Below are 19505 nucleotides of genomic sequence, written 5' to 3' on the forward strand. Positions count from 1 at the left end.
CACAGCGTCCGGAATAAATCCACGGGAAGAGCCAAGTTCACAAGCACAATAATGGGGCTAACAGCTGAAACCACCGCATACTGAAAAGACGCAGAACACAGAATGTTGTGCTATAAATGCTTTTCGTGAACGTAAGGAGCGCGACACCTTCGAACACGAATCTCGGGAAGCACCTGTGATTAAGGGGCTATCTGAATTTGAAATATGCATCTTTCAGATCCACTGCTATAAACCAGTGTTGTGAACCTTTTTCTTCTTAAGTGTAGGAGACTTAGAAGCGAAAGACCAGGAGACGTTGGGATATCTTTCAATGCAGAAGTTACTCTTTATTGAGGACTTTGCTGTTGCGATGCTGTAGTCACCAAGTCTGACTCAATAGCTTAAAAACAGTGTTTTATCCTTCCAAAGGGGGAGGGATTTACATAAAAGGGGGAGGCAATCTGAACAAAGCATGTAAATGTGAAGTACAGCAATCAGCACTTTCCCGTAAATTCCCCAACCCTGATATTCGTCAGCATAACAGTGTGATTCAAATGTAAATATCCTAAATCCAATCAGCCAGACTTTTCAACGACTGGGACAGCGCCCCCAACCATATAACAGTGAAAACACAGAACATTCCTAAGAGCTTACAAATTTTTTAATGGAAATTTGTGTCAAAGATTTGGAAAGAGTTAAATTTCAGTAATAAACCATCTCTTAAGTTAACTAAACAATATGAAACTAGTAATTATGTAATTAGTGTTAGTTTTACAGACAATTTGGCCCCCATGTTCTAAGGTGAAAGTTTATCCACATGTCACATATTCAGAGTCCAATGAAGAGGAAGATGATCAGGGTTCAAAATTAAAGTTAATATATGTTGAACAAAACAAATTCGGTATGAATTTGCAGCAATGAAACAACATGTATAACACAACTATACTGGAAAAAGGAACTGAATACTAACAGGTATGATGTAATAAATGAAAAAAACATGGTAAAAAAAAAACTAGTGGCAGGAAAATTAGGGAAACCAAATGAATCCAAAACTGAGGCAATTTGCCAGAATACGCAAATAATGACGTCTAAACTGCCACTAATACAGTACTGATGAAGACAATTCCAATCCCAGTTCTAAAGTAATTTCCAGTAATCAATGCTGATTTTAGGAATCCTCCAGAGCTGAGATTCAAATAATGGGCTTTTTGTTTCTACGAGCTGTAACCGGTAGACCAATCACAACACTGCTATGTCCAGTATGAGCTCGCAAATGAAGTTTCAGGTCTCTTCGATATGTGAAACTCATGTCACACTGAAGACACATGAAAGGTTTCTCTCCAGTGTGAAGCCTCATGTGGACTTGCAAGACTCCTTTTTCATTGAAACCTTTTCCACACTGTTGGCAGGTGAAAGGCTTCTCTCCAGTGTGAAGTCTCACGTGAACATCGAGGTTTGATTTGCTTGAGCAAGTCCTTCCACAGTAATGGCACATGAAAGGCTTCTCTCCAATGTGACTTATCACATGCCACTCAAGGTGATTGCGGTCTGTGAAACTTCTTTCACATTGATGACATTTGAAGCAGTTTTCTCTTGAGTGAAGCCTCATGTGGCCATTAAGGTTTAATTTACGTCTGAAACTCTTTCCACATCGATCACATGTGAAAGGCGTTTCTCCAGTGTGAATTCTTTTGTGGTCATTCAGCGTTCCTTGTTGTGAAAAACCTTTTCCACACAGTTGGCATGTGAAGGGCTTTTCTCCAGTGTGAACTCTCATGTGGACTTTAAGACTTCCTTTTCCAGTGAAACCTTTCCCACACTGTTGGCAGGGGTAAGGACTCTCTCCATTGTGAATTCTCACGTGAGCTTTAAGGTTTTCATGTTTACTGAAACTCTTTCCACACTGAAAGCAGGTGAAATAACGTCTACCCCCCGTCTTTCGAGCTCTTTTTCGTGAGGGAGTCTTTTCAGTCTGCGAGCAGCTAGGTTGGTTTTCACCAGTTTTGAAATCATGTTCCTCTTCTTTTACAACATTCAGTTCTTGAATCTCATCTTCCAGCAGCATCGGGTCTAAGGTGAAAATTGATAAACAGGTTTAAGCCCAGTTTAATGGCACAGACTGAAAAATAAATGCAAGGTTCTGGCTTCTCAAGCCAACATCAACATTTGTTCACAAACATAAGCCTCTAGTTGCAACTGTGTGGCAAGCATTGCCATCTCGCTTTATTAATGATGTCATCAGCGATTAGTCAATGTCTGCTCAACTTTAATCACATAACTGTACATAAACCCTATATAATATGATGCTAGAAAAATTCTAAGATCCACACTGGGACTATGGAAAAAATTAAAACGCCAGCTTTAGTTGGATAATAGCGGATTTGGTGAATGAAATAGGTCAGAAGTACTATGATTTCTTGCCTACAGTGATATGGTCATGTAGGGGTTCTCAACTCTGGCCCTTAAGATCCACTTTCCTGCAGAGTTCAGCTCCAACCCTGATCAAACACACCTGAACAAGCTAATCAAGGGCTTAAGCATACCAGACAAGACAAGTCAAGTCACCTTCATTTATATAGCGCTTTTAACAATATACATCAGGGGTGTCAAACTCAGTTCCCGGAGGGCCACAACCCTAACACACAACCCAAGTTTAGCTTAAACCCTAATTAAACACACCTGATCCAGCTAATCAAGGTCTTCAGGATTACTAGAAACTTCCAGGCAGGTGTTTTTGGAGCTGGTTGGAGCTAAACTCTGCAGGACAGTGGACCTCCAGGACTGGAGTTTGACAAGTGATACAGATTGTTTCAAAGCAGCTTTACAGTGATAATAGGAAACTAAAGTAATAGACATTGTTTTGGCTTTACAGCAGCTCTAGAATTAAAGTTATTGTCCAGCTGAAGTTAGTTTTGATTGATTCACTTCCGTTGCAAAGATCATTAGTTATTAACCCCCTGGGGTCGGGTGGTCACGCCGGCGTGTTGTGCTTTGTCAAGTAGAGAAAAATAAACATGATGCAAGTTTTGCCTTCTCTCTGTCAGTGAAGTCCATTCTGAAACGTATCCGAAAATGAACTGTAACTCAGCGAATACTTGTCACACAGGCACGTGAGATTTTTCTTTATGAAGCTTGAATTCTCTTCTTTTAAATTAAGCAATTTATATAAAAAAACAAATATTCTCATCTTATATAATAGGTATGAAAAGAGAGCGATGTCAGTCTTTTTCTTTTCATCTCATTATAGCTCATTAAGTGTTAATGTGACCACGCCCACGGAGAGCGCGCGCTATTCAAACGCAAATGATCTGAGGCAAGCCATGCAAACATGCCTACGCCCACATTACCTGGATAAAACACATCAAGTTTAATAAGAATCATGTGCTTTACGTCATCTTGCTACGCTGTGAGGAATAATACTATTGAAATAATCCTGGAAAATGTACCTTAGAGGTGCTGATAGTTTCATTTCGAGGAGCAACGGATCAAGCTGATGTGAATATTAAGTTTATTCTTAAGTGCTTTGTTCTAATAGCGATATGGAATAGTGTCTATAAACCGCAAAAAGATTGTTTAAATATGAATTGTGTGTCTGTGTGTGAATGAATGAATGGCATAGACGCGCGCTGTTTTTACTACAGCTGTATAGCGCGCATCTGTGCCGTTTATGTGTCGCAACTACATTAATAAACATGTTATTTTTACATGAACATCCAAAATATATTGCTATAACCTACTGAGATGAGTAAAACTAGACTGAAATATGTTGAAATAAAATGTCTTTGTATAAGCAACAAACTGAAAATTAACATTTATATGATAATATATCATAAACACGATATGTTACAGACCAAATATGAATGTTTAGACAAGATTTCGTTGATTAGTTTTGGATAGATTATAAAGTTTTTACTGTAAAAAAAAAAAAGACTACTGCCACATTAAATAAGCTTGTGTTCGCCAATTTCTGCTCATATGTTAAATATATAGTGGGTATATAGGGATGTTTTGTCAAAAATAAAGTAGGTATATTGAATTATCAACTAAGATGTTCTTATAGTGTTTGTTCCAATATTCAAACTAATGAATCTTTACCTTTGAAATATGTGTAATAAAACGTATACTTTTTACAATGAAAGATTACACTTGAAATATTGTTAAAATTTTAATTGTTTTTGTAATTGTAACCTTTTTTATTGTGTTTTATTAGTGACAAATTTGGGGAGAGGATACATATTCCAAAACTTTCTGAAAATACAGTATGATAATTAACTGCACAATTACTAGAAATGTTTACGTTGGATATTATACAATTTGCATGCATAAAAAATTTGTGGAAAGACAAATTTTTTCAAGATGTTTCCAACATTCCAACAAGATGTGAACCCCTGGTACCCAGTGACACAGCTGTGTGAAAGGCTCATCAAAGGTGGGGACAAGTCACACATGGTCAAGTCCAAGCAAGTCTCAAGTCTTAACCATCAAGTCTCGAGTCAAGTCTCAAGTCGCAGTTCAGATAAATCAAGCAAGTCAAGTCAAGTCAAGGGTTCACCCTAACCAGGTCAAGTCAATTCCTGATAAGTTTCTAGTAAAGTCAAGTCACACTACTAAAATAAATAGAGGTACATTTTTTCGATACATATTTATTTTTGCACAGAAAAGATGAACTTGTATACATATATTATGTATCTTATTTATTATACATTTGCTACATATTAATCATATGCATATCTGTGCTACATTAATATCTGAAAATAAAATAAAATTGTGTTGTTTACACAAAACGTTCAGAGTCTAAGATGTATCGATTCTAAGATGTATAATCCAATCTGTCTAATTCAATTTTAATTGAAACAGTCTAAAATGTGTTGCATTTACAGAAAATAAGGTTTGCCAAGACAGTGGCACTAAGCTGTGAACGATGGGGCCGCATAATAATCCCCCCATGACTGAACACACGCTCGACAGGTGCGCTTGAAGCAGCCACAGCTAATACCCTCATTGCCATTTGAAACAGTGAAGGCATTTTCTCCTTGTTCATTCCCCAGAACAAAAGGCAGTTCTGGCCATCACAATTGTCCAGGTAATGGTTGAGCTGGGCAGCAGGGCTGAAATGAGTGGATTTCTTCTGCTTTTTGTGGTATAAGAACAGCCCAGTTTCATCACCTTTGGTTTCCTCTTCTTCATCTCCATGACCTGTCTGTTCCATATTGGTATGCTGCTCTGCCTCCTGGAGAATCAGATCTAAAACACAAAAATGTGAAATTATAAATAAACCTACACAATATTCTAGAGCTGCATGATTCTGGATACATTGAGAATCATGATTTAGTTCTAAATAGACAATTATCTAACAATTCTTTACAAAAAAATGTCATGTAATTTACTAAATGTTCTGACAAAATGTTAATTGCTGTAGTCTATTCAAAAATATTTAATTGAAAAGATTTTTTTTAAGCTGTCAGAAACTGAATAAATGATTCAATGTCTCACTCATAAAGGCTTAACTTGTTTCATTACTGGAGGAATCAGTGTTTTAGAAGAATCTCTTGAATGAGTCATTAAGTGACAGTCACTGTAACTGACAGAAACTTTATTTGAAGCATCAAATTACCTTAAGTAACTTGAGCAAGTAACTAAGTAAATCGCTACTTTTATCTCAGTATTTCTGTGATGGTTTGAATGATTGTAATAGTTTTTCAACTGCAGTATCTATATTTCAATTTTAATACTTATACATGATAACTGCTCTCTCTGGGCCAGCAGCAGTGCAACGCAGAATTTAATGTTTGCTGTGATCATACTTTTTAAACATTGTCATTTAGGAATAAGACTACTTGGGTGTTTAAATCAACGTTGCAAACTTTTAATGGTTTATTGTGCAGCACTTCCAGTTATTGTAAAAAAAAAACTAAAAAAAAATGTAATATTTTCAAGTATGGGGTCTCATTCTAAATTTATCCTATCACTTACTTTTTACTTCCATGATCAACTGCTCCTTCAGCTTGTCATCAACCAATACACCGTGCTCTATCCACATAACCCCAAAGGCTGGATCAAGAACAGCTGCTTTGACATAAACGGGATCAGAGAATGGCAGGATTCCTTCATTGGTCTCTGGCTGAGACATTTTTACGTTGACAAAGATGCCTTTGAATCTTCTTTGCAATTATCTTTGAAGACTGTGGATTAGGTTGACCAAGTATTGTGTTCCTTCTTTCTGGTTTTCCAAGTGATTGTTAAGGGAGAGAACACGGGGAATCACAGCACTTATGGTTACAACTTTCTCTCCCTGAGTGAGCTCAGTGGCATCAGCAAAGGGCTTCAGAATGCTGACCAATTCTTTAATCTGAGCCCACTCTCTTAGAGTGAAAATAGTCTCTCTGTGCCCTCTAACATCCAAGACCTTGCACAAAGTTTGGTGGTCACAGCTAAGCAAGGACTTCAGCTGTCGGAAAGTCGAATTCCATCGAGTAACAACAGAAGCAGGAACGCCACGTTGGCCAAATTCTTTCTCAAATTCCTCCTTAAATCTAGTACTTGTGTGGAGCAGAGAACTGATACGCGACGCTTTGGCCAGAGCCGAACTGACAGCCCTGGTCTCTTTAAGACCATCACCAACAACCAATTGTAGTGTGTGCGCAAAGCACTGTAGTCTATGCTGACTTTTGGAGGTCAATGTCTCATTCAGCCTCTCCTCCTCATCCACTGGAAGAGCATTCCAAAGTTCTGCATCATCAAGGCAGTCATCATCATCCTCGTCTGCTTCAGCTGAACTGGGAAAACATGTGGTGAATGCCTTTTTCATATTTGCTGCATTGTCACAAATTATGTGATCAATCTTTTCTTTGAGTTTATACTGATCACATATTTGTTCAAATTCTTCACAAATTCTCTCTCCCGTATGTGACCCCTTGAACCGGTTGCAAGCTAGTAGATGAGATTTCAAAGTTTTAGCATCTGCTGCAGTGTTCATCCAGTGAGCGGTGACGCCAAGAAATCCTCTCATTCTTCTGTCTGACCAGATGTCCACAGTGACAGACAGATTTTCAACTGTGGCAATTTCACTTATTAGTTTTGATTGTCTCTCAGACACCACAGTGTCAAGTCTTGAGGTGATGGTTCTGCGGCTCACTGCAGTGTATTTTGTGTCCATAATGGAGAGAAAATGAATGAAGTGCTTGTTGTCAGTGATAGACAGGGGCATGTTGCAATTATTGATCAGATCAGATATTATTGCTTCTGTAATGGCTTTTTGTCGAGGGTGGTTGACTGGATATGTAGTAGTCTGGGGCACAATGAACTGTGACATGGATGGCTGCTGTAGATCGGTGCAGTGTATCTTGGATTTAAAATATTCATCATATCTGCATGGATAAAAAAATAAAAATAAAAAAACAATCAGGGAAAACTGTAAACATTAACATTACCTGTAAACATTAAAACAAATTTATTTTCGTATGCACAAACATTCTTTACATTTTTAAAAATAATGTAATTTAAGGAAAATCAATTTGCAAAACCACATTTATGTGACCAAGTGTAAATGGAATCGTTTTGATAAATCAGAATCAGCTATCCGATCTGAGATAACTCATGAAGTGGCCAGGTGTAACGTTAAACATAGGGTTGCCAGGGTTCTGTAGCCTTGTGCGAACTTATTCAATAGAATGAGACTTCTAGAATGTTCTTTCAAGCGCAAACATTTTTTTTTTTTAAATTTAGTAGATTTTCTTATCATAGCCAACAAATGTCTTCGGAAACTCCTTTTCCTCGATTTACTGAAGCCTATATGTAAAACGCATTTGCAGCTACACAGCCGTGTATATATCTATGCTGCATATATCTATGCCGTCTTTCTCGCTCATAGGCTGTGCTGCGGCAACTGCACATCCAATGGCGCGAGCGCGGGTCAGAGCCCGCCAAGGGGGCGCCAAGTACCTGAATTTTGCATTAAAGCAGGTCTTCGTTCATTCATAGTCTGTCTGACATATATATTAGAATAGAAGCTAAGTGTCTGTCATGGATTTGCACTGAATTGATACTCAAAAATACGGAACAAAGTGCGTTCCGTGTCAGTTCAATACGGAACAAGACTTTTATGTGTCAAAATACGGAACGATTCCGTATTATACGGAACGGTTGTCAACCCTAAAACAGCCCTTTAGAAATGTTTAGGTGCGTGGCGTGCTAGTGATCACATCGGCGCCTCCATGTTGTTAGCCTGTCATGCAGTAACGTTATGCGCAATGCTTTATAGTTTCCACACGCAGTCCACAAACTTGAAAATGCGCACATTTAATACATACATTATAACCTAGTTGTACTATTGAGCTGCCCGCTCATTTTAAGATGCCAATCAACATTCAAAAATTCATGCTACGCCACTGTTATAGTCAAATTCCCCAATAAGTTACAGTTACATCTATTTACGAGACGTAACAGTATAACGTTAATGATAATGCCATGGTCACATTTCTAATAAGAAAAAAACATAATATGCCATCAAGGCCAAATTAATACAAACAGAAAAGATTAATTCATTACATTAGTAATCGTTATAACGTAGATCTAGTCTAACTGAGCGACTATAAAGAGATTACTTTCTTACCTTTCCTTGTGGTTCTTCTTTATATGTCGAACGAAATTTGACGTTGTGGTTGTCGTGTCGGATATTCATGCCTTGCATATTTTGCAACTGGCAAATCTTTTTTTATAGGCACGGTCCAGTTCAAAGTCTGTATAGCCAAACGAGACAATTTGTGGAACTCGACTACTGTCTGCCATGTTTGGCGCGGTTTGAATTGAGCAGCGTTAAAGGCACAGATGCCGATAGTGATGCTGACGTCAAAATATATACATATTTTAATTAATTGTATTGCTGTTTGTTTATTATAAGTTCAAGTCATTGTCGAGTCTTCCACTTCAAGTCAAGTCAAGTCTCAAGTAACTTGTTCTCAAGTCAAAGTCAAGTCAAGTCATTTTCATACTTTAATCAAGCAAGTCACAAGTCCTGAATATTGTGACTCGAGTCAGACTCGAGTCAAGTCATGTGACTCGAGTCCCCCACCTCTGAGGCTCATTATGCGGCTCATTATGCAGGTCATTGTCTTCTCAGGTGTGAATCACGCCCACACGCATATTGCCTTTCAAAAAGGAATATTGTCTTACCAAATTTAAATCAATGTATTGTTTTGTGTAAATGATTAGGCAGGATGATCAGGTTTTCAGATCAGTTTGAAGCAAAAACTCTAGGCGAAAACATCCATTAGTCAAAAGTCTTGTGGGGACATATTAAGTATGTGTTTTGTGGCCTTATTTCAGAAACTTTAAGTTTTAGTTTTTTCAATAACCATGCATAAACAATATTCTTTCAAAAAATACTACATATACATACATGTTGCTCACATATTATGGTAGCCCTGTTTGTGCTAAATAGAGTGTAATGACAACTTTGCCAGTGGTTAAACTTAACAGAGGGTTAACTTAGGGGCCGCTAACACGACATGCGCTTAATGCACTCCAACCGGCTCATCCGCACAACAACAGTGCCTGGTGGCTCGAGAACGCAAACTTTGAAATGGGTTAAAAAATGCGAATCTGTGAAAACACTGACTGGGTGCACATGCGTATTATGCGTTTAGTCTATAGATATGCGCAGGTGTGTAGTCTTTCTTTACAAATTGACCCTTAAATTACTTGTCTGGACTTAAAAAAAAATCATAATACAGATACCAGGGAATGTAAAGACAGAGATATCAAAATTTGGAGAATGTTTTAAAAAGTCACAAGTGTTTTTGCAAAAAACATTATATCTCTGGAACACTAGGTGGCGTTGTATCCAAACTTCTCAGTTACCTTCAGGACATGCTGTTGATGATCCCCTACCAATTTTGTGCAGATATGTCAAATACTTTAAAGGACAAGTACGGTATTTTACACTTAAAGCCCTGTTTCAAGATCGTTTCTGATGAAATAGAACGGTTAAGATTAAAATTTGGACACATGCTGCTGTCCCGAGAAATTTCGGTTTCTGTGGTCGCACCCCCCCACCTCCACAAGAGTTGTATAGGTGCACAGAAACAATCCTTCAAAAAACGCATTAATCTTTAGTTTACAAAGACGTGAAACTCACCGAGTGGTGTGGGTTGTTCACTGATATGCTCACACAAAAATCGCTGCAAAAGATGCTTTCCAACAGGTTTTATCGTAGTTTTTGTCCAAGACCATTTTCTTCCTGTTTTCGGTCGAAGTCCACAGTAGTCGATTGTCGAGTTCGCGCGCGGGATCATTGGTAACTAGATAACTAAGGATCGCGCACACAAACTCGACAATCGACTACTGTGGACTTCGACCAAATGTCTCACAAACATCTCTCAGCCTTATTGTGTGTCTGGTCATGTGATCTCAACATGTCTGTCCACATAAGACTCAATGTCAAATAATAGCGCTTTATTTTGGACACTCATATGACATTCTTTAAAATTATCATTAATTTCTGTATAGCTGAACGATTAAAGGACTGTGTTCAACTGTGAGAATGAAACCAACCGTTTTGTTCTTCAGTGTCTTCTTGTTTAACTCTGAATGTTTCTTCAATCTTCACGTCTTCACTTTCCTCTTTAATAAACGCCATCATTATAATAGTGAGTCACATGGATCTCAGTCACTTCACCAGGAGTTTTTCTGTGTGTTTGTCCTGTCAAAAATAAGAATAATTAACGTTAAGAAGAGTATCAATAAGCTTTAGTTCAGTTCACTGGTAAGACAGTCAGTCAGAGTGAGTTAATTGACTTAAACATTAGCCAAAAAGTCATAAAAAAACTAAAACCTAGTACTATATGAATAAAAGAGCACAAATAGACAGACACATCATTAGCCTACTATATCTATTACTTATAATTTATTTTTGGTGTGATATGTAGATTAATATAGACTGCACTTTCATGAAAACATTGGCTATTGATTTTTACTACAGGTTTATTCGTTAGACTCGTTGATTCGAGCTGATGGCTTTTTAAAAGCATTTGTGGGCCGTTTTGAGTCTCTGTATGGAAAGTGTCATGTGTCTTATAATGTCCACATACTTGTACATGCAGCAGCATCTGTAAAAAAAATTGGGGTCCTTTATGGAGTCACAGTGCATTCTTATATGAGTACCAGAATGGACACCTCCAGAAACTCTTTCATGGCACACAAGCTGTAGCAGAACATGTTAACATGTTTAACCTTTACCAGCATGTTCCACAACTCATTGCTGCTGTATTCAATGATGAACAACAAACACAGCAAAGCAAAAGCTTTGTTGAAAAAATGTTGGGAGGCACCAAGATTGTGATAGTGTATTGGTAGTTCTAGCGTGATGTTTCTTGGATGTCCACATGTACGATGTCTTATCTCCTTCAAGAGTCAGGTTTTAGTGCAATAAAGCTTTCAGTTTTTACTCTAGGGCTGTGGTTAATGGCAAGCAAATTCATTCAAAAGGAGCAAAATCTATATCTAAAAGAATCAACCATGCAGTTCAAACCAAACATGGTTCTGTAGCATTAATACGATCATTTATAGATGTAGGGAATGCGCAAGGAGAGGGTCATGCCTTCATTGATGTTATGAAAACAACATGAATGACATCAGCAAAGACAGAGAATCAGGGATAACAGCAACAAGCATTTTAAAAGAAAGAGAGATAGACTCAGTTGAACTCATCAAATTCACAGACAACCTGTGTCTATCTCAAGGACCTGCCAGGTCTTGCAAATATATATATATATTTTTTTGCATCTAACCAAATAGATGGGAGTTGGATTAAAAATAAATTGCTGGTTTTGCATCTTAATGTTATAAGGTAAACGTGTACAGTACAGACTCATATCTCTTGAATGTTGAAATGTCTTGGATGTTTGCATAAATGCATAATTTTGAAATGATTTAGAGTAATGGTTATTTTTTTATTTTTGCCTGTATCTATTCTTACTCTTAATTGTATTCATTTATTTGTTAAGATTCATTGTTTCTATTGCTGCCAACAGCCAGAGCGTAATATATCAAACATAGTTCAATGAAATGTACTTGAATCTGATTAAATAAAAATTGTATGAATGAAACTACAGCAACTATCAGAGTTTTATTCTCTAGTCTAGACATTATATAGCCTATCCTGAATCCAAAACCAGTAGGGTTTTTTATATTTATTTTTCGTATATATTATTTATTTTTCATTTACAGGAAAAACTCCTGTAAGGAAACATTTTGTTTCTGCAGGATTTTTCACTTGTGCTGCACCGCAGTATGTGCAGGACATTCCTACTTGTTTTAGAATGAGCCCTTCAGTACAACAGAAACATGCAGAAACATCCAACACTGGTGAAAAATGTATAATTCCTGCAGGACTGCTGTGCAGCACAAGCGAAAAATCCTGCAGGATTTCTGTAGGTTATTATTGTAAGGGTTATGGTTAAGCATAACGACGTTACTTTCAGTGATATAACTCATTTCATAGCTCTCATAAAGCAGTAAAACAGACTCTAAATCGCAATCTAACCGAGCCAAACATGATTTATATCGATCTAAAGACTTAAAACACAAACCTTTATTCAGCCGAATCACAGCAAATGCAGGAGCAAAGAGGCACAGCAAAGGCGCAGCCATATGACGTCACACCACCAAACCAAAATAAAAGTACCGGTCAAAGTTTGGACACATTACTGTTTTTTTTTAAATGTTTTTGAGTCTCTTATGCTCATCAAACCTGCATTATGTGATTAAATTAAATTAATATTGTGAAATATTATTACAATTTAAAATAAAGTTTTCCTATTTTAATATACTTTAAAATATAATCTATTTCTGTGATGCACAGATGCATTTTCCTCAGCCATTACTCCTGTCTTCAGTGTCAAATGATCCATAATTATTTTTTTATAACCAGAGATACTTTTTTAGGAAACTTTTTTTTAAGTTAAAAAGAACAGGGTTTATTAAAAATATTAATCTTTTCTAACAATGGAAGTCTTTACTATCACTTTTTTTTAAATGATTTAACACATTTTTAACAGATTTTTATTACTGACCCCAAACCTTTAAACAGTACTGTATAAATTAATAAAAAAGAGTGAGATTTTGCAAACCAGTTTATTCAAGATATCACAATATTCAAATGCAAATAGTGACAAAAGTGGTTTAAAAGTGTCAAAACAGTGTTTGAGCTCATATCGGTAGCCAGTCATTGTGTTGTTCTTAAGTAGTCTATATACTGTAGTATGTGTCAAAAATGATTAATGATTTTATGACATATTTTATGACAGGATGTGACCATGGGGGGTTTTATGAGCAGCAGGTTTCTTGTGACCTTTTGGCCCCCCATGTGGTTCCAGAGTTTATGGCTGTGATCGTGCAAGCGTGCGTGCGTGCGACATCAATCTGCTTGGTGTAACTGAAAGGAATGTTTTTTCAGGGGATGTCTTTATTATATCAGGATCATGTACACAGAACGATGAAATTATGAACAGAGGATCGTTGGTTTTCAGATGGATCAGCATCGTCCATAATATCTATGGGTGAGAATGAAACCAAATGAGTTTAGAGAAAACCAATGATGACAAATAAAAACATGTAAAATAACAGATATATAAAATAAGATGTTAAATTATGAAGTATTTTAAAGTAAGTTTTAAACTTTAAACGTGTAGAACTTAATGCTGAGATTGTCTCTATCTGTCTCACATATTCAAGTCACATATTCTTAAATCTTTCTGAGCAGAGGAAATGTCACAAATGAGTTTAAAGAAATAAAAAGCATTGATGACAAATAAAGCATATAAAATGTATTAAATAAGATGTTCATTTTATTAAGTATTTTAAAGTAAGTTTTAAACATGAGTCGAACATCTGTGATATAGGAACATCATGTGTATACCACAATATATTGACTTACAGATAAATAAACCATATAAAATAGTGATTAATAGATTTTATTATTTTAAATAAGATGTTAAATTATCAAGTATTTGAAAATTAATTTTAAACATGTGTTGAAGTGAACTTACCATCAGTGAAATTAGGATGTCTTTTTGGCTCTGGTTAAAATCACAGATCTTGAATTCATGAGCAGAAGAGATGTTTGCTCTCCATTTGCTATATTGAAAATGAAGCTTGTCTCCATCATGGCAGGAGCAGCGGCCCTCCCCTTCCTCTCTGTGTAGCTGCTATGAATTAGCATTTGCAGTTTGTTTCAGGAAACATCAAGCAATTAAAAGATAGACCGGTCACCTGGGGTTTTACAACGGTCTCCTATAATTAAATCAAAGCCTTTCATATCTGGCAGGGAAACCCCAAAATCTGACCGGTCTATCTTTAAATTGTTTTTGATCAAGCATTACTTTGATCAGAGCACTGGGGGAATGTCGGTGTTCCTGTTCTCCAAACTTTGCCAAATACACACCTCCACAGACAGGAAGGCTTCAGATCAGGAGATCTTATGATAGGAGACAGATGTGGTCTTTGGTTGTATAACACCAGGTGACCGGTCTATCTTTTAATTGCTTGATGTTTCCTGAAACAAACTGCAAATTTTTTTACTTAAATGATAATTAAACAAGCCCTTTAATTTTTGGCAAACAAGTGCTACTCAACAGAGGTTTACTGTTAAAATTTTAATATGGAAGATTTTTTTTTATAATAATAATTGTATTAATATTATTATTAGTAATAGTAGTATTACATTAAGATGTACATTATACTGTACAAGAGTAATCTATTTATATCAGTTTCTCAAAGTTAAACCAAACTTTTATTTTGACGGGTTGCCGTGTAATAGACCTTCTTCTGTGATGTGATGATAATGTGTCTCAAATGAAATGTTGTCAAAATTAGAATATTAAACCGCAAAATGAGACTCTTAATGAGAATCCTGCATGTTCTGCGTATCTCTGTGTCAATGAATGGCGGTTCCGTTTACTGCGGTGCTTATATGCTACGTTGCTTTATTTGTACACAACAATCCCTTGACACATAAATGAATAAACTCTTCTTACCTAGCAAATTAATGAAACTAAAAGTAAAGACATTTGAATATTATCAAAATTAAGAAAGTATAAAATATCACTTAAAAGCGAAATCACTAATGTAACTAACAATAAATGAATGCGAAAACCACCAGCCTCGTAGAGGAATAAAGTAGAGTCACTGTATTCCGGACCTCACGGTATTCCGGACACTTGACCTTTTCCCGCAAATTCTATAAATAAACACTTCCAAGTAGAGTCCTGCGCGGGACTGTTTTCTTCATCCCGCTCCCGCCCGCGCCCGCCGAATTTCTGACCATTACCGCCCGCTCCCGCAACGTATGTGTTACACTCCCGCCCGCTCCCGCAATATGTATGTCCACTCCCGCCCGCTCCCGCAAAACTCGGAGAATTTATTCCCGCACAATAATAGAGATGCACTGACTTTGTGTCTTCTCCCGTCCCGCAGGAAAAAAACGCGTATTTGTATTGCTATTATTAAAGAGATTCATGGGTTTGTTGGTTTCGTTTCCCTGGCCTGCATGTATTCTGATGCACTGATCAGGAAGATGAATAGTAAATGTCAGACTTGCCTTGCTCAGGTTTTGTGCTGTAAATACCCAGTTTGAGGTTCTTTTCCACATCATTGACATCTCCATCATGTCGTTAGGCAACCTCCCGATCCCGCAGGGTTTTTTTTTTCCCGCCCATTCCCGCCCGCAGCAAAGTTCAAACCGCCCGCTCCCGCGAGATTTGCGTTGGGTCCCGCGGGACCCGGCGGGACTCAATCCCAATGCAGCCCTCTACTTCCAAGTCATGTCATCTATATATCCGTGTCATCTTAGCCTCCTCCTCATTCGATTCCGACCAACCCTATGTTTCAAGAGCCAGGCGTTTCAAAGAAATCAACGTGAGTTTCTTACGTACACCAAACCAATGACTGTTATGAAAATGGCGGGGGGAAGGTTTTCCGGCAGGACAAAAGGAAGAGGGGAGAAGCATACATCCGCAGAAAACGGCTCTTAAAACATGTTCACCCACCAAAAAATGACAAATAAACATTCTTATGGTCTTATAAAATAATTATGAGTTACAATTTGCAAATATTTGTACTTTTTTAAAGGGATATACACATTCAATGAGGCACTTTGTCTGACATGAATTTGAGCGGACCCAATAAAAAATTAATCTAGACTTTTAATAACATGAAAAATATGAACATCAGCAAAAAACGATATACGTTTAAGGTTAACGTTAGGTTTCCTCCTCTCCCTGGTGTGTCCTGGCAGTATTAACATTACAATTTGAACATTAAGTTACAGAAAAGCTAACAAATGCATGTCTTCTTTTAGTAACATTATGTTAGGGAAGAATGTCAGGGAGAAAATACAGCAGGGAAATGCTAGACGCAGCATTAAATGCTGTTAAGTTAGGAGAAAGTGTGAGGAGTGTCTCACAGTCAACCTTGTCAGACCACAAGCTGGGGAAATCTGAATGTGGCCTCATCCAAATAGGGCCCTTACCTTGGAGGAAGAAGAAGGTTTAGTAAATTATATTGTTTGGATGGCAGATCATGGTTTTCCCCTAAAAAGAACCATTGTCAAGTGCCCTGGAAATAATTAAAGAAAGCAGCCAGAAGACTCTGGTCAACCTGGAGACGGGGTTGAGTGACAACTGGTGGGTCCGCTTCAAAGCTCGCCACCCAGAGCTGACCACCCAGACACTGGACTCCCTTGATAAGGCCAGGGTCCTTGCTGCAACACCTGAGGGAATAGATGGTGATCTGCCAGAAGGGAAAGCGCCACATCTACCGGCAGCATACAACCACCAGGGAGCACATCACTGTGCATGTAGCAATCAGTGCAGCTGGTGAAAGTGTCCCTCCCTTCATAATATATCCCCGCTGCCTTCCTAGTGTGGCGTATGCTTTGGGTGGGCCAGAAAATAGCCTTTACGACTATGCGGACAAAGGCTACATGACGGCAGAGCTGTTTTTGAATTGGTTGGACCATTTCATTAAGTATGCCCCTCCTTCACGCCCTCTGGTCCTTATAATGGACCAGCACGAAACCCACTGTGGCCGTCAAATAATAGACGTCTACAGGGAAAACCAAATTGAAATTCTCCTCCTACCCCCCCACACAACCCACACATGCTGCAGCCACTGGACATTAGTGTTTTCACCCCCTGAAGGGAGTGTTCAGCACCCTGGCCAGTCGCATGGGCCTGGTGAGAGGAGACATGGTGGTGGGCAAGAAGCACTTCTCCTCTGTGCTGAAACATGCGTATGAAAAGGCCGTCACTGCAGGCAACATCATGGCAGGATTCCGGAAGGCAGGAATCTATCGCCTGTCAAGAGAAGCAGTGGACATGACACAGGTTAGATTCTTCATTGTATTCCCTAAAAATATTCCTATTAATTGTGTTATGCAATTTAAATCTAACATAATGTGAAGAATACCAGTTTTTAACTTGAGCACTCCCTATCTAGATTGTAAAGCTCGTGCCCACTGCAGCTGCTGTGCCCACCTCCTCCGCTGCTGCCGCCGCTCCCTCCTCTGCAGCCGCCGCTCCCTCCTCTGCTGCCACTGCTCCCTCCTCTGCAGCCGCCGCTCCCTCCTCTGCAGCCGCCGCTCCCTCCTCTGCAGCCGCCGCTCCCTCCGCTGCTGCCACTGCTGCCGCCGCTCCCTCCTCTGCAGCCGCCGCTCCCTCCTCTGCAGCCGCCGCTCCCTCCGCTGCTGCCGCCGCTCCCTCCTCTGCAGCCGCCGCTCCCTCCTCTGCTGCCACTGCTCCCTCCGCTGCTGCCAGCGCTCCCTCCTCTGCACCCGCCGCTCCCTCCTCTGCACCCGCCGCCTCCTCCTCTGCTGCCACTGCTCCCTCCTCTGCAGCCGCCGCTCCCTCCTCTGCAGCCGCCGCTCCCTCCTCTGCTGCCGCCGCTCCCTCCTCTGCAGCCGCCGCTCCCTCCTCTGCTGCCGCCGCTCCCTCCTCTGCAGCCGCCGCTCCCTCCTCTGCAGCCGCCGCTCCCTCCTCTGCAGCCGCCGCTCCCTCCTCTGCTGCCGCCGCTCCCTCCTCTGCAGCCGCTGCTGGTGGAAACTGGGCTCATTCAAAAATATTTAGCGGACATCCTGGTCACACCCACCTTTGGTCAGAGAGCGGAAGGGATACGAGTCGGGTGCCACTGCAAGCCCGGGTCATTACAACTGACAATTATGTGGCACACCTTGAAAAGCTAGAGGCCAAAGAAAAAGAAGAGGAGAAGAAGAAAGGGAAGGAGGAACAAGAGAAGAAAAGGGAAGCGAAAAAAGGACTAAACAGGCCATTTCAGCAAAAAGAGGAGCGCCCGCAATGGACGATGGCAGCTACTGTTCCATTTGTAAAAGCATCTTGCCACCAGGGTCCAATGCAGTGGTGGATGAGTGGATCCAGTGTGACCTCTGCCAGCTGTGGTTCCACATGGCGTGTTTGAACGCAGACACTGGGCCTTTCTCAATCTGTGTTCTTGTCTGTACTTGTGTCCTTGTGTTCTTGTGAAACGTCATCTTTCGTGGCCCAAGTACTGTCCCAATACACAAGTTTGCATTTTGACAAGAACGGTTAAAAATCCCGGAAGTGTTCTTGACACGCCCATTTTACCGAGGATGCATCGGTTGGTAACTTGTGTGAACTTGACGGCAGAAATATCCCAGCATTCATTTCGGCATACGAGGAAGGAGAGGCAAGTCAATACAGTAAGTCGTTTTTCTACAATTTCGTACGCTATTTCATCACTTAATTCACTTCTGAGAACATTTGATGCGAGAAATCAACTGTGTAGATTTCAAATATTGGCATTTTTACGAAAATTTATGGCGAATCGAAAATGTGCTCAAACGTTTTCGGAAGTGGAATCTCCATAAAGCGCGAGCCAACCGGCCAGTCTGCTCACAGACTCGTTTTATCCCACAGTCAAGAGACAATTGAAGCGGAGCAATAATGGCAGAAGAAAGCCAGACCCACATCTGTAAGACAGTTTTACTTTTCGTACCGCTGTTATTATGTAATTGCATTCTGAATAATGTGATAATAATTGAAACCAAGGGACATCTGAGGAAACCGCAGCATTAATTACATGGCGAGCGGCCAACGAGGCTCTATTCACTGGTCGGAGGAATTCCTCCAAAAATGGATGGGAGTGAGTAACATTATGCATAATCTGTATTTTGTTGTACTACAGACTGTTATATAAAAATGTTTGTACGCTAAGGGTAGTTGGTCGATTGGTGTGTTTGGTTGTGTCTGCCAGCCAGTCAGAAGAGTTTTATGCATCAAAATGAAAGAAAACAAATACATACTATAAAACTAAGAAATCAAAATACTAGTGACAAGCAAAATAAATAGTAAGTTACATGTGACATTTATGATTTGGTTATGATATGAATGCAGAAAGTTATTTGGAGGCAGTATTGCACTTAAGTGTATGATAGTACATGCATGCAGGGAGTAGAGGAGTGACAATAATAATTATTGTTAGTAGTAATATTAGTA

At 39.2% G+C, this 19505-nt stretch overlaps 1 protein-coding gene across 2 annotated transcripts in view; it reads right to left on the bottom strand.

The window, feature by feature from the left end:
- Positions 1-587: 587 nt before the first annotated feature.
- LOC143718627 (uncharacterized) overlaps positions 588-19505 on the bottom strand; it is a 31748-nt gene continuing 12830 nt past the window's right edge. Inside the window, exons 1-3 of one of the 2 annotated variants that reach the window (XM_077209651.1) lie at positions 12567-12650; positions 10531-10678; positions 588-2049 (exon numbers count right to left, since the gene is read on the bottom strand). In XM_077209651.1, coding sequence (XP_077065766.1) covers positions 1172-2049; positions 10531-10618 — 966 coding nt within the window. In that variant the 5' untranslated portion in view covers positions 10619-10678; positions 12567-12650 and the 3' untranslated portion in view covers positions 588-1171. Of the gene's footprint in view, positions 2050-10530; positions 10679-12566; positions 12651-19505 lie in introns of those variants that run through there. The other variant, XM_077209652.1, reaches the window with a different exon arrangement.

Source organism: Siphateles boraxobius, unplaced genomic scaffold (genome assembly GCF_051911475.1).
Source record: "Siphateles boraxobius isolate OS27281-9 unplaced genomic scaffold, OSU_SipBor_1 61, whole genome shotgun sequence".
Taxonomy (NCBI): domain Eukaryota; kingdom Metazoa; phylum Chordata; class Actinopteri; order Cypriniformes; family Leuciscidae; genus Siphateles; species Siphateles boraxobius.